Source organism: Dermacentor albipictus, chromosome 1 (genome assembly GCF_038994185.2).
Source record: "Dermacentor albipictus isolate Rhodes 1998 colony chromosome 1, USDA_Dalb.pri_finalv2, whole genome shotgun sequence".
Classification (NCBI taxonomy): domain Eukaryota; kingdom Metazoa; phylum Arthropoda; class Arachnida; order Ixodida; family Ixodidae; genus Dermacentor; species Dermacentor albipictus.
Window position 1 is genome coordinate 120,322,773 of NC_091821.1, and position 13,977 is coordinate 120,336,749.

The 13,977-nt window shown below is 44.1% G+C and overlaps 1 protein-coding gene across 1 annotated transcript; it reads right to left on the reverse strand.

Annotated features, from left to right (window-relative positions):
- Nucleotides 1-7,520: 7,520 nt before the first annotated feature.
- LOC139057943 (keratin, type I cytoskeletal 9-like) lies at nucleotides 7,521-7,829 on the reverse strand. The gene has a single exon (XM_070536746.1). The coding sequence runs from the start codon at nucleotides 7,827-7,829 to the stop codon at nucleotides 7,521-7,523; it is 309 nt and encodes a 102-aa protein (XP_070392847.1).
- Between the last annotated feature and the right edge of the window lie 6,148 nt (nucleotides 7,830-13,977).

Here is a 13,977-nt window from a genome sequence, read left to right on the forward strand (position 1 = left end):
TAATCTCACAACAAATTTGTTAGTCAGCAAACATCAGATTAAGCCCAAAGTGCAACTATTCAGCTGCCTATAGAGCTTCCCAAATAGCAATTCATTTTAAATGCTGTAAACAACACAGCTATTTCTGATGTCACTTTATAAGTGTGCAAAGTACTATGCCAATTTAATGACGCAAATACCAAATGAATCTGTTTAAATCACTAAAAATTCTGCAAGAAGCTGCATGCTGCAAGCAACACACTGCATCATAAACATTTGAAGAACTACCTGAAAAGCAAGAAACACTTTCTCTCTCATCAAAGCCGATGTATCTCCCACCATTCCTATGATGCTTGAACGAACACAGCGCCAGGTTGCCCTCCAGTAACCACTGCATGAAACTTCACCACTAAGAGATCCCCATTACAGGACCACCTGGCCCAAAGGAAATGACACAGTGAGCACAATACACTTGCCTAGTGGAGCGACAAGTATACTGCCTGTCGGATGATTTGGAATTTTACTGCACCCGGCCGTAGTTTTAGCGGCTCCGGCCACGGTGGCCGCATTTCGATAGGGGTAAATGCAAAATTCCCCTGCGCCGTGTATATGGTGCACGCTAAAGAAATCCAAGTGATCGAAATTAATCCGGACTCACTCACTGTGGCGTGCCTCATAATCAGATTGTGGTTTTTGTGTGTAAAACCCCAGAAGTTTGTTCTACTGCTCCCGCTGAGTGCGGGTCTCGTCCACTAGCCCGGCCGTGGCTACAAATGGCTGTCCGCGCGGCGGAGCGTCTACGCCGGCCGCACCCTAATTTGGAGGTAATAGAGAGTTTTAGAATAAGGATCCCAAACGTTTTGGGGCTCCAAAGAAATAGCGTCGAAGCCACTGCGCATGCGCGAGACGCAACCGGCGTTTGGGTTTTGCGTTGCGCACGCTAATTCACTGATTTACCGGGATCCCCAAAAGTTGCCCCAAAAGATTGGCGTAAACAAACACGGCGGCACCCATCGAAGCGACGGCTCTAACCTAGCACCAAACTGGGTTCGATTTGAGGTAACCCGGGGAAGTTCGCGAGCTAGCAGAAGAGACAGTGTTTATCGCTTTTTCCCAACTAGCGTGTGTTATGAAGATGGAGTCATTTTACACCGCTGATTCCGAATTCTATTGTGGATATTATGGCTCGTAGGCCTAACGCGGCTTAGCTTGGCTGGTTAAGGCACCTAAAGTTGGTTACTCAAAACTAAGGGCAACGAATTGTTCGCTGCTTACAAAATAACCTCTAATTGTAATTAAACGCGAATACACGAAAATCAAAATTACTATTCTTATCATAAAATGGTACATTTTGATTAATTATTTCTGATAGGTTTTCTTTGACGCCAAACTGGCGCTGTCAGCGAAAGACGATATCGGCAAACGCAAAGCCCTATTCTAAAGCTCTTCACTCCTGGGTGCCCCAAATCTAACACCCGCAAAGCTCTTTGGGGCCTCAAACTATTGGGGCCCCTATTCTAAAATTCTCTAATCTCTAGTGCACGCAAAGTTTGAGCGAGTCGGCGCGGCTGGTGGCTGCGTGTTCGCTGTCTTTCCGAGTGCCTATAGTGCTGCAGGTCGTGTAAAGTTTCTCAGATGCGTTTAAGCGAAAGGCAGCAGAAGCGGTTGCTCCTCTATGTTTGCTTTATTTATCATGCCAGCTTTCCTTCAGCGAGTATTCCCGGCCATCGAGTGAAATATATTCGTATTTGTTAGTGCGCGTCTGACTCAATGCTTAATTTAGTTTGCAAGCAAATGTTGACTGCGATTCTTATACGGCTGATAAAACTGCAAACCCTAATTCGTGTAGTTCTCTAATGCTTGTCATTGCTATCAATGCTTCGTCTTCCGGGCAAAATTGCGACTTTTACAGCGACGCTTTCTTTTCTTCTTCCTTCGATGTTTAAGCTACTATAATACTGCCATTGCTGCTGCTGCTTCGCGAATGTCGTGCCGGGAAGTGGTTGAGAGCACGTGGCAGGAGCGCAGAAGAGATTGGCGACGTCAAAATGCATCCCTCGTTTGCGAAGGAATGTAGCCACAACGCCCTCTGGAGCTCCCTAGGAGTCGTCACAATGCCTTCTCCCCGCAAAAGCATTGCATCAGCTGAAACTCTTGCTTTTGTGCTCACGCCGAACTGCGCAGAAAGGGAGTAGAGAGAGGAGGCAGAGAATGGGTATAACCGGATGCCCTACCCACTTAGTTACTGACACGGTCACGAAACGAGTAAACAGCAACCTTGCCAGTCTTCGTTGGTTGGAGCTCGCCTACACGGCGTGGGAGGAGCAATGTGACGTCAAAAAGCTTGGGTCTTTTCAGGTCTCTTTAATAATGGAAAGGCTACTACTACACTTGGCAAAAGCTGAGGAAGTGGACAAATGTAAATTTAAGGTACTGTACATTTCCGCTATTTCTTAAAACAAATATTCTGCAAATTGTTCCTGCGGAGAACTGACGCAGAGCAGGCAGAGGCGAACTCGCAGCACCGCAGCTTCTTGGCGTCACTACGCCAGCGGTGGTCAAGCCAACAACACTTGTGTACCCAACGTGGCACCATAGTGGATATGGCGTTGCTCGAAGTCATGGACTCTATCCCGACCACGGCGCGCGAATTTCGATGAGGGCGAAATATAAGAACGCTTGTGTACTTAGATTCAGGTGCCTGTTAAAGGACTTCAGATGGTCACAATTATTCCGTAGTTCTCCACTATGACATGCTTGATAATCAGATTGTGGGTTTTGCACGTAGAACACCAGACTTAAATTATAGTTTAACATGTCTACTACGATGCGATGCGTCGTGTGAGACAATGACGGTTCTAACATTCTCGTAGGCCATGAACAATTCCCTAGAACAACGCCTCAGGCAGACACATGTCGCTATGTGTTCTGTGTAATACGTGGGTAAACCAAAGTAATTTCCGTAACGGGTAGATCACTTCGCCAGTTTAGCATTTCATGTCATTTAATTGCGGCTAGAAAGCCTAGAGTCATTACGTAAGGGATGGTTTCCTTCCATATGACAATATCATCACCGATCAACAGAACACCAAAAAATTGAATAGAGAGAGAAAGAAAACAATTGCGGGGAGGGGCAAAAGGGGAAACATTGTGTCGGTAAGTTAATGTAGGAGTAGGGGAAGGATGTGATCCGGTGATTAGGCAAGATTGGGGTTATTTAACATTTCGCGGTTAAATTTGCGGTCAGTGCCTGAGACTATGTTTTCTGGGAGGCTGTTCCAATGGGTTATTGCATCAAGGAAGACTGCCATGTATATGAAAGATGTCCGAGTGATAATGTGGGCTATGGGACGAGTGTGGTTTAAGCAGAAAGATGCACGTAAGTGGACTTCACAGGGAATGTCTGAAGTGCGGGGGGGTAATAAAATGTGTGAAGCAAGCAGAGGCGAGAGATGACCCAAGGGAGGCAAGCGATGGTAGTTCAATCGTGAGTTTTCGTGCGGTTTTGGCCATTCGCGAAGCGTATTGAGAAGTTTAGGCCCAGCAGGGTGATTTTGTACTGCTTTCATGTCATCGGTAAGAAATGAATGAGAAGGCTGCCAGACAGATGACGCATATTTTAGCGTCGGACGGATGTATATTAGATTTTCTACCTTTTTTTGTTTCAAAATAAGTGGTTTTCAGGTTACCTTACAAATATACAAGGGTACGGTGCCCGCAGTGGTGGTATAGTGGCTTTGACGTTGCGTACTAAGCCCGAAAGCACGGGATCGAATCCAGGCCGCGGCGGCTGTATTTCGATGAGCGCGAAATTCAAGAACGTCCGTGTACCGTGCAATGGGCTAACGTTAAGAAACCCCAGGCAGTCAAAATTAATCCGCAATCCAACACTACGGCATGTCTCATAATTATATCATAGTGTGGGCACGTAAATCCCCAGATTTTAATTATTTCTTCATTCAAGGGTAGATGAAGTATTAGAGCAGATGGTGTCAATATGTGTTGACCATGATAGTGTCGATTTCATGGGAACGCCCAGGTAATTGAGCGACGTGACATGACTGATAGGACCCTTGCGCCATAAAACCCCATATATCATCATCATCATCATCATAATAGTGATTGATAGGAGCAGAATTAATTGCACAGCTGTGGTTTGTTAAACTGAAGTTGAGGGTGAATGACAGAACTTTGCACTCAATCAGGTTAAGCGGCATGAACCATTTTTCGGACCATACTGCCATTGAGTCAAGATCCTGTCGGAGGGCGGTGATGTCGTTACAGCCTTTAATAGACGAATATACGAAGCAGTCATCCGCGAAAATACATAATTTATTGTATATGTCAGCAGGTAAGCAATTCATGTAGATGAGAAAAAGTAGTTGCGATAAGCCAGTACGTTGTCGCACACCCGATGATACGCTGCAAAGGGATCGACTATAGTTTTTGCAGAGGTGAACTGGTGCATGCCTTTTAAGAAGTGTACAATCAGGCAAGAAAACCATGTAGGATGCCGATATATGCAAGTTTATTCAGTAGGTGAATATGGGAAACGCGTTTAAATGGTTTTGAGCCATCCAAAAAATGGCATCAATTTGCAGACGAAGATTCATGAGTTGTAAAGTGTCATGAGTGAACTCGGCGAGTTGGGTCTCGCATGAAACGATTTATGAAGCTGTGTTGATAACGGTAAAATGAGCTGATAGATTCCTGGGGAACCACTAGGTTGTGTGAGTTTAGACAACGCGTTTCATTTAAGCCAAACTTCGAGAGAGAGAGAGAAAAGAATACAGAAAAAGGGGGCAGGTAGGTTAACCAGAGGTAATTCCGGTTGGCTACCCTGCACGGGGGGAAGGGTAAGGGGGATAAAAAGAGAAAGTGAGTGGAAGGAAGAGATGGAGAGAAAGAGAGACTATGGAATGCTACGTAGCTGGACAGAACCTAAGTAATGTTGTCTGCCGTCGCTTGGAGATACTGAGATTATTTTTTGCATTCCCCCTAACTGCATAATTAGTCTTCATTATTTATGAACTTCTCTAATATTAAACTTCGACTGATAGTGCAAATGAGAATATTGTAGAGCGACACGAAAAACTCCAGATACAGCTTTCTGTTGCTGCAATTTCCTACAGTTTTCTCATTGACCCTCTTCATCGAATTATAACAATCGATAAATGGAATAATTATTTAACACTCATTATCCAATTAGGAAGAATGAAACAAATAATCGGAGCATCTCCAAGCGGCAGCAAACACCATTACCTTGGTTTGGTGCAGCTACGTGGCATTTGTACATTTTTAAAATTTGGCTTAAGTTACATGGGACACTCTGTGCGTTCTCGTAGTTTGGAAGGAAAGCTAGTCATAGAAATTGGGCGCTAGTCTGTAGCGCCATAATGACCACCAGTCTTAAAAATTGATGCGACATTGGCCTTTTCCCAAAAGTTGGGCGAGTGCCGTGCGTCTAAAGATTGCGTAAATATTAGATGCAGTGCCTGGCTAGAAGTACTACCAATGTGATGAAGTATTTTAGCGTCAATGCAATCACAGACAGCACAGGGCGTTAGTTTAAGTGAATTGACGCTACAATATGCCATCCGTCTTAATCTTGATGGGTTATCGGTTTTATGGCACAAGGGCAATGAAGGCCAAAGAGCATCAGAGTGTTAATGTTGATATCGTACATTATTTCACGAATAGTAATGGTATTGGTTCAATTGAAAAGTCATTGGTGCCAGAATAAACTGAGGTGAAGCTGAACCAAGCTCTCAACAACTTAAACATCCGACGTCAACAACACCGCCAATTTACCGTCAATTTTAATTAACGTTAATTCTACAAAAAGCTTGGCTTACACGGACTCCCACAGTGCGTGGGACCTTCACAACTTTTTTTTCTGCCACGTTGAAAGAACACGAGCGATCGACGCGCGGTAAGCTTTACTGCAAAACGACGAAGATGTCAAGTGTACGCACCTTCAGGTGTTGCTCAGCTGGCTCGGTAGCGAAGCGAACGCAGCGTTCTGTTTTTGATTGCTGGCATGATCATTGTGCCCAAGCGCGGTATAATAGATCCCGCTGATCGGGACCCTGTTAGGATACGCGTAGCAAAATATAACCGCTCTGCTAAGACTGTCTACAGTGACCTCGCCTAGGTGTGGAGCGTGCTACAGTACGCATTATGTGCTTCATAATCAAATTTATTTGCAAAAGCTGAGGCAATACATTAAAACACAGAAAATAAATTTTATTGCACATTTCTCACTAACAGCCATTGAGACTCTACCTGGCTATTATGTTCTATCAAATAACTCCCTCTGCCTTGTCAATACGCCTTTCTTGCGCTAAACAGGGCATGTAGTTTATCATCTGGCTACCATGAACGACAGCATTACGATTACTACTAGGTGCACGGAGGAAGTTTCCATGCGAACGGCAGCCCCTGGGACAATTCTAATTTTGGATCTTGTTAAATGAAGCTCTAACTGGCCTTTTAATTTTGTCTGGGTTGGAGCATATTTGCGCCAGAATTAGCAGAATTCGCGACGAAAACTCTTCCCCCCCCCCCAACCCACCCCAAAAAAAGTGGCAATGGAGCACATGGATAATCCTTTGCATATCCAAAAAGAATAACAAAATAAACAAGGAAGAAAGAGGAATATGGCACGGCACGATTGTGTTATTCTGACCAAGTAAAGTAGGCGCGGAATGTGATGCTCCAGATCCGATGCAACGCCATTGGAACCGCGATAAGAAAGGTACAACGAGAGAACGAAAATATTTCAGTCAGCGAGAGTTATTGCCAATCGCCTTTATTGAGTGCTCATGTATCACTCTCACTCGATACTTGGCTTTCAGTGACCGGCCCCAAGAGCATGAACTTACTGGTATACTGAGATCGCCAGCTTTGGAAAGTGGAAACACTAGAAAGCGAGTTTTGTCGTTCTGGCGTCAGTTTCCACAAGTACATTCAAATATATTTCAGAACTTTTATTTGTTTTCATTTTGCATTGATTAGAACAGATATGCACAACAAGATATGAAGTGGTATTCTAAACCTATAGCCGGCTCGATTTGAAATGTGGCGGAAGAGCGACCGTCCGCGTGCTGTAGATAAGTATGAGAAAAAGTGTAATGGAAAATCGATCTGCAAAGTATTAGGAAGGGGGGCATGGCAGTGCAGGTGAATATGTGCGATGCGTAGCGACTGAGTGACACACCGAAATAACATTGACTGAATGTTAAATGCTAAATGGAGACGCGGGTGTTTGCTGCATGTGGGTAAATGGCATATCTGGTGAGATTAACTGCCTGAATAATTTATCTTACTTGCAATTTTTGAATCTTAGAGAACAAAGAAAATTCGCAACAAACGTCACCGCATGGAGAGGCACACAAGCGGAGATCGCACGAGATTACTTCTTCTTGTAGGTGCACATGAATGTTGACAAGTGTTCTTTCACTCTTCCATTCACGACGACAAATGTGACCACCAGGAACGCATGCGGTGCTGGCGGCTGCTTTCTGCGGATCGAAGTAGAACTACCACCAGGGCTTCCAGGGTCCAACTTGACCAAGGACGTGTCCGCCATGGCCAACCTTGCTCACGCGGTGTATTGTATTGACTACGTAGGAAGGACCCGACACATATGTGTCTCCGTGGCCACCACCGAAGCCACCGCCGAAGCCACCGCTGAAACCGCCGCCGAAGCCGCCACCGAAGCCACCACCGAAGCCGCCTCCATGGCCACCTCCCGTGGTCAGGATAATGAGGCCACCACCTCCACCACCATGGAAGCCGCCCCGGCAGGAGTGGAGCAGCGTGAAGATCAGAGCAAGCGTTGCCTGCATACAAACTGCTGCATCATTATGCGACACTCACACATGCCGCCACTGAAAGTGTACGTGGCAACGCTCAACAGCTAAACACGCAAACTTTATCGAGCGACACTAGCATAGCAGGTTTCCATCAAGCAAAATTAGGTCTTACTTTCAACATCTTAGGCCTTAGCGAAATTAGAACCGTTAGGTTTTAATGCGCATGTATTCTGCTAGAAAGACTATTCTGATATTGAGTGAATACGCAGTAGGATTTTTAATACATAATTACACCGAAGAAAACGTTTCTGATTTATTTAGCATTAAAATATGAAGTTGTAGTTATGTAGGGTACTATGACGCGAAATCATATTAACAGATAAGTAGCATTCATTGTAATAAAACTAAATAACGCGTACAAATTCAAGGTAGTACAGGTCTGTCTGCCAATGTCCAGTCATGAAGATGACTAAAAGTAGATATGAATTCTCTGAGGACGTTGAATTGTCAACGAGAAAGGTAAGACACAGTATACAATACACACAGGTCGCCATGATGCGTATATGAGAAAAACGCACATTGTAGAACAGATATATGGTAGGAAGGTAGGGTTAATTGGGGGATCAGATTTTGACGGAGTAGCAGAAGTGTAGTAGCAGAAGCACTTCCTCCCTGCAACGGCATTCTGCATTTATAAGGATGAATGCGCTAAGAGCAGGGAAGCTTGTTTTAAACTATAACATCAAATTTAAAAAGAACAAAGGTGCTTGAGGAGAAGGGAAAAATAAAACAGGAACAAACAGTGCAGGAGCCAAAGTCACACTTAAGCACGAGGAAAAGAAATAGTTAAAGTCATATGGGCATGCACTAGGGGAACTATAGCACTGATACTAGAAATAGTAGAGCAAATTTGTTGGTACAGTTCCGGAACAAGAATATATTGCGGGTAATAAATGTCATTTCTGACAGCACAGTATAAGAAACTGCACATGGAAATACTCAAACGGCGAAGCAAGAAATTACAAATTCATACTACGTACCGATCCCAGCAATGCTGAGGATTCTGTATAAGGAGCGATTTCAACGACTGACTTTGGCACAATGGGTCCAGTTGGAGACAATCGAGTGCTATGCGCACAATCACCGCGTTACCCCGCATTGTTCTGATGCCAACCTTTCGCAAATTTCGCAGCGAGAAAAAGCACGCGAGCTAAAAAAGCTGCATAAAAATTTTATGCGCCGCATAAAAAATTTTAACGTGACTCGCGAATAAATAATACGCTTGAGCCCATGCCTCCTTTCGAATTCACCATCACGACGAACCAATCAACCAAATTGCGACTGAGCGATACAGCAGATATACACGTTGAGCGAATCATCGTCGACGCACAACAGGCTGATACCTGTCTCCGCTGTACACATGTTGTCACCCCACGAGATGGCGGAAAGACATCATTTCTTAGCCCTACATATTACTTATATGGATAAAATTGAACATGGTCTCAGGAACGGAGCAAGCCTAAAAGCAGTGAAGAAGAAACTAGGAATAGGCAAGAATTAGATGTATGCATTAAGAAACAAAGCCGGTATTATCATTACTAATATGGATGAGATAGTTCAAGTGGCTGAGGAGTTCTATAGAGATTTATACAGCACCAGTTGCACCCACGACGACAACGGAAGACAAAATAGTCTAGAGGAACGCCGGAAGAAGTAAAGAACGTCCTGGGAGCTATGCAAAGGGGAAGGCAGCTGGGGAGGATCAGGCAGCATCAGATTTGTTGAAGGATGGTGGGCAAATTGTTCTAGAAAAACTAGCCACCCTGTATACGCAATGCCTCATGACCTCGAGCGTACCGGAATCTTGGAAGAACGCTAACATAATCCTAATCCATAAAAAAGAGGACGCCAAGGACTTGAAAAATTATAGACCGATAAGCTTACTGTCCGCTTTCTACAAAGTATGTACTAAGGTAATCGCAAACTGAATCACGAACACCTTATACTTCTGTCTACCAAAGGACCAGGCGGGATTCCGTAAAGCCTACTCAACAATAGACCATATTCACACTATCAATCAGGTGATAGAGAAATCTGCGGTATAAAGCCACCCCTTATATATAGCTCTCATTGATTGCGAGAAAGCTTCTGTTGCAGTCGAAACCTCAGCAGTCATGGAGGCATTGCGGAATCAGGGTGTAGACGAGCCGTATGTAAATATACTGAAAGATATCTGTAGCGGCTCCACAGCCACCGTAGTCCTCCACAAAGAAAGCAACAAAATCCCAATAAAGAAAAGCGTCAGACAGGGAGATACGATCTCTCCAATGCTATTCCCAGCGTGTTTGCGGGAAGTATTCAGAGACCTGGATTGAGAAGAATGGGGGATAAGAATTAATGGAGAATACCTTAGTAACTTGCGATTTGCTGATGATATTCCATTGCTTAGTTACTCAGGGGACCGATTGCAATGCATGCTCACTGACCTGGCGAGGCAAAGCAGAAGGGTGGGTCTGAAATTATTGTGCAGGAAACTAAAGTGATGTTTAACAGTCTCGGAAGAGAACAGCAGTTTACGATATGTAGCGAGGCAGTGGAAGTAGTAGGGGAATACATCTAATTACGGCAAGTAGTGACCGCAGATCCGGATCACGAGACTAAAATAATCAGAAGAATAAGAATGGGCTGGGGTGCGTTTGGCCGGCATTCTCAGATCATGAACAGCAGTTTCCCATTATCCCTCAAGAGAAAAGTGTATAACAGCTGTGTCTTACCAGTACTCACCTACGGGGCAGAAACCTGGAAGCTTACGAAAAGGGTTCTACTCAAATTGAGGACGACGCAACGAGCTATGGAAAGAAGAATGATAGGTGCAACTTTAAGGGATAAGAAAAGAAAGAGCAGATTCGGTGAGGGAACAAACGCGAGCTAATGAAATCTTACTTGAAATCAAAAAGAAATGGGCATGGTCGGGACATGTAATGAGGAAGGAAGATAACCGATGGTCATTAAGGGTTACGGACTGGATTCCAAAGGAAGGGAAGCGTAGCAGGGGACGACAGCAAGTTAGGTGGGCGGATGAGAATAAGAAGTTTGCAGGGACAGCATGGCCACAATTAGTACATGACCAGGGTAGTTGGAAAAATATGGGAGAGGCCTTTTCCTTGCAGTGGGCGTAATCAGGCTGTTGATGATGACACATGACTTTATCAGTGGTCATCAGCGTTACATATCTACTGAAGCCAGTGCTCTAGTAATGGAACTTCGAGCGATGCACGAAGCTGTGCTCAACGTTATGCCTCTAAGCTGCCTGCTCTCAAGCACTTGTTGAAATTCACTGATTCCCTAGTAGCTGTTCAAGAACTGAAGAATGTTCACAAGGCAACGGAAATCTGTGAGACGATGCACTCCCTGAGTCTTAAACCCAGCGTACACTGAAGCAGGTAAAGGTACCTGCTTCAGTGTACGCTGGGTTTAAGATCATGCGGCGAACGCTCCCAACATCGCTCTGACCAGCAGTCACACAGCCCTCCTAATCAAGACCTTCCGTCAATTACCCTACCAACACAACCCCTCACGTCACTCCGCGTCCGCAAGGAGTCACCTCCGTTGGTACACTCGCGCTCTTCTGCCACCGTGTTTGCGGAGGATGTTTCAGGACAGGGCGGCCCTTACACCGGCTGTCACATCGACATGGAATTGGCCGCACTTTCCGCTGGGCGTAACGTGTCGATACAGTCACCTTCCAGTGACGGAAGACAATTCTACCAGCCACTGTGGACTTGCCCCGGCTTGCAAGTGTAAGGCTCGCGTCTGCTAGTGCAAGCTGCCCTACGCTACAATGCCACACCCAACTATGATCGCTCGATACACGACAACAGATACCACAAAACACTGCTTGAGTGTATACGCAACACAGGTCTCAGAGCACATATATAGTACACACAATACATTACGCCTTAAGGCAATTGTCGTAATCGCAATAACAAAAAGCATGATTCCGTGTGGCGATTTGGTAAAGGGCGTTGATTGTAAGCTAGCAAAGTCTGTGGTTGTCCTCGATCGAAAGAGAGAAATAGAAAACTATTGAAAAACAGCAGGCCAACCTGGGGACCGCCGTCAAGAGAAATACGAATAAATATGGGCTGCTGGTTGGTCGAAAATAAATATGAGTCTTTAAAACCTAAGTAACAGGTAAGGAATGATGCCTTAGAGGTTACGTGAGATTTCATAGAGCTAAGGAATGATACTTTAACGAAGATTATTTCACAAGCCTTCATAAAACTAACGTGTAAGGCTTGAATAGCGGAAGAAAGTAAACTCTCCCAGCTAACAACGCACCTAATAAGAAAAGACAAAGAATGAAAATCTCGTGCGTAGGGATCAAGTCGAATTGGCTTAAGTCAAAAATTTGATCAAGCAAAACATATGTTGCATTCGAAATCAGAAAACTAGAGATTAAGGATCCGTGAACAAGAAGAGAAACATGAAATTAGCAGGAAGACTTAGCATTATCAGGAATAGGACGCACGCAATTATAGATTAACTGGGTAGTGTCATCAACAATTTCATTGATATAATAAAGGCAGCAGAGTAATTATATACAGAACAATAAGTACAGAAAACAGCCACCTGCCGACGATTATACCATGTTCAACTAGAATGAAGGTAGGTGCACTTTTCAACATGCGTCTAGTGGACAATCAGCAAAATATAAACTGTCGACTGACAAAAGCTTGTGGATCTATGTACTGCAAGAAGCATGCGATCCTTTGTACGCAATGCGTCAAGACTTCAATAGTGCTAAGATGACATCAATCCTCAAGAAAGATACAATAATGAACGGAATAATTAAAATTCCCTTTATATTATAGAAAATATACACTAATGTAACTTTGTAAAGCCTACAATAAACCACATGTTAAGGTATTTATTTGATCGGACTACGAGCAGCGCAGCGGCCACAGTCTAGGTAGAGCACGGACTCGGAGTGCGAGCGGCATTCATGAGCAAAACTGCTGAAGAAGACGACCCACTAGAAACCGCTAGAGAGGACGGCCCACTATATCGTTGCAATCCTTCTCTACACAGAGAACAATGTGGCTCTACAAAACGCTACTAGAAGTCTATCCCATCCACGCTATCGATAATTGAACATTTTGGGAAGTATAAACATTCTCTCTGTATGATCTTCATACATAACAGAGGCGTTCTATTGAGTATAAATACAAGCCGTCATATCAGAACATCCCAGTCAAAAAGTAGAAGAGAAGATGTATATTATAGGAAATATCTGCAGCGATACCTCAGCTGGCACACTTCTTTCCAAAAATACGAAGATTTTTCTGCCTAAGAAGGGTATCAGTGAAGGAATTACTGCATGCTTCCAAAAAATATTCAAGATGGTAGATCAGAAAGCATGGCTCAACGGACATTATATCAGCAGTGTGCGATTTGCATGTGACGTTGCGCTGTTTAGCTGCGCTAGGGATAACTTACAACAAAAGATTGCGGACATGAACCGGCAAAGGCTAAATGTAAATGCAACACGAAGAATTGTTGTGTTCTGTAAACTCTCAAGGAAACAGTTATGAGTTCATAATTCGTAGTAAGCTCGTTGAAGCAGCGTGTGAATTTCTTTTTCTGGCTAATTAGTCACAAGGCACTGAGATCATCAGAAGGAAAGCTGCAGTGAAAAAAATGCGTTGAAGAGAATAAAGCAAGCGCTCTGAAACCATGAACGATAGACTACCGATAATCTTGAAAAGAAAATTTAGTGAGTGTATTCGGCCAGTTTTCATCTGCGGGATCGACACTTGAAGGCCAACGAAGAAAGTGGAGAAGCTAAGGAATAAAGTTGGTGTAACGCTAAAACATAAATAAGAGGTTAATCGGTATTGTGTAACAAACGCGGGTGACTGATATAGTTGAAGGAATGGAGTTAGTCGGATGACGTAATGCATAGAGCAAACAACTGGTATTCTATCAGAGCAACAGAATTGGCGCTCTTTGGCCATACCTGGCCCTTGCGCCATTAAACATCAAACATTCATTCATTCATTCAGAGCAGCTGAATAGGAAGATAGGGGGGGGGGGGAAGAAAGAACGCCTTTGAGGAGGAAAAATTATTTCAAGATGTGATGCTATTTAAGATGTCGGAAGTGTAGGAAAAAATAGATAA

What these genes read in the sequence shown, in the direction of transcription:
- LOC139057943 (XM_070536746.1), bottom strand. Translation starts at nt 7,829, where the DNA reads ATGCAGGCAACGCTTGCTCTGATCTTCACGCTGCTCCACTCCTGCCGG.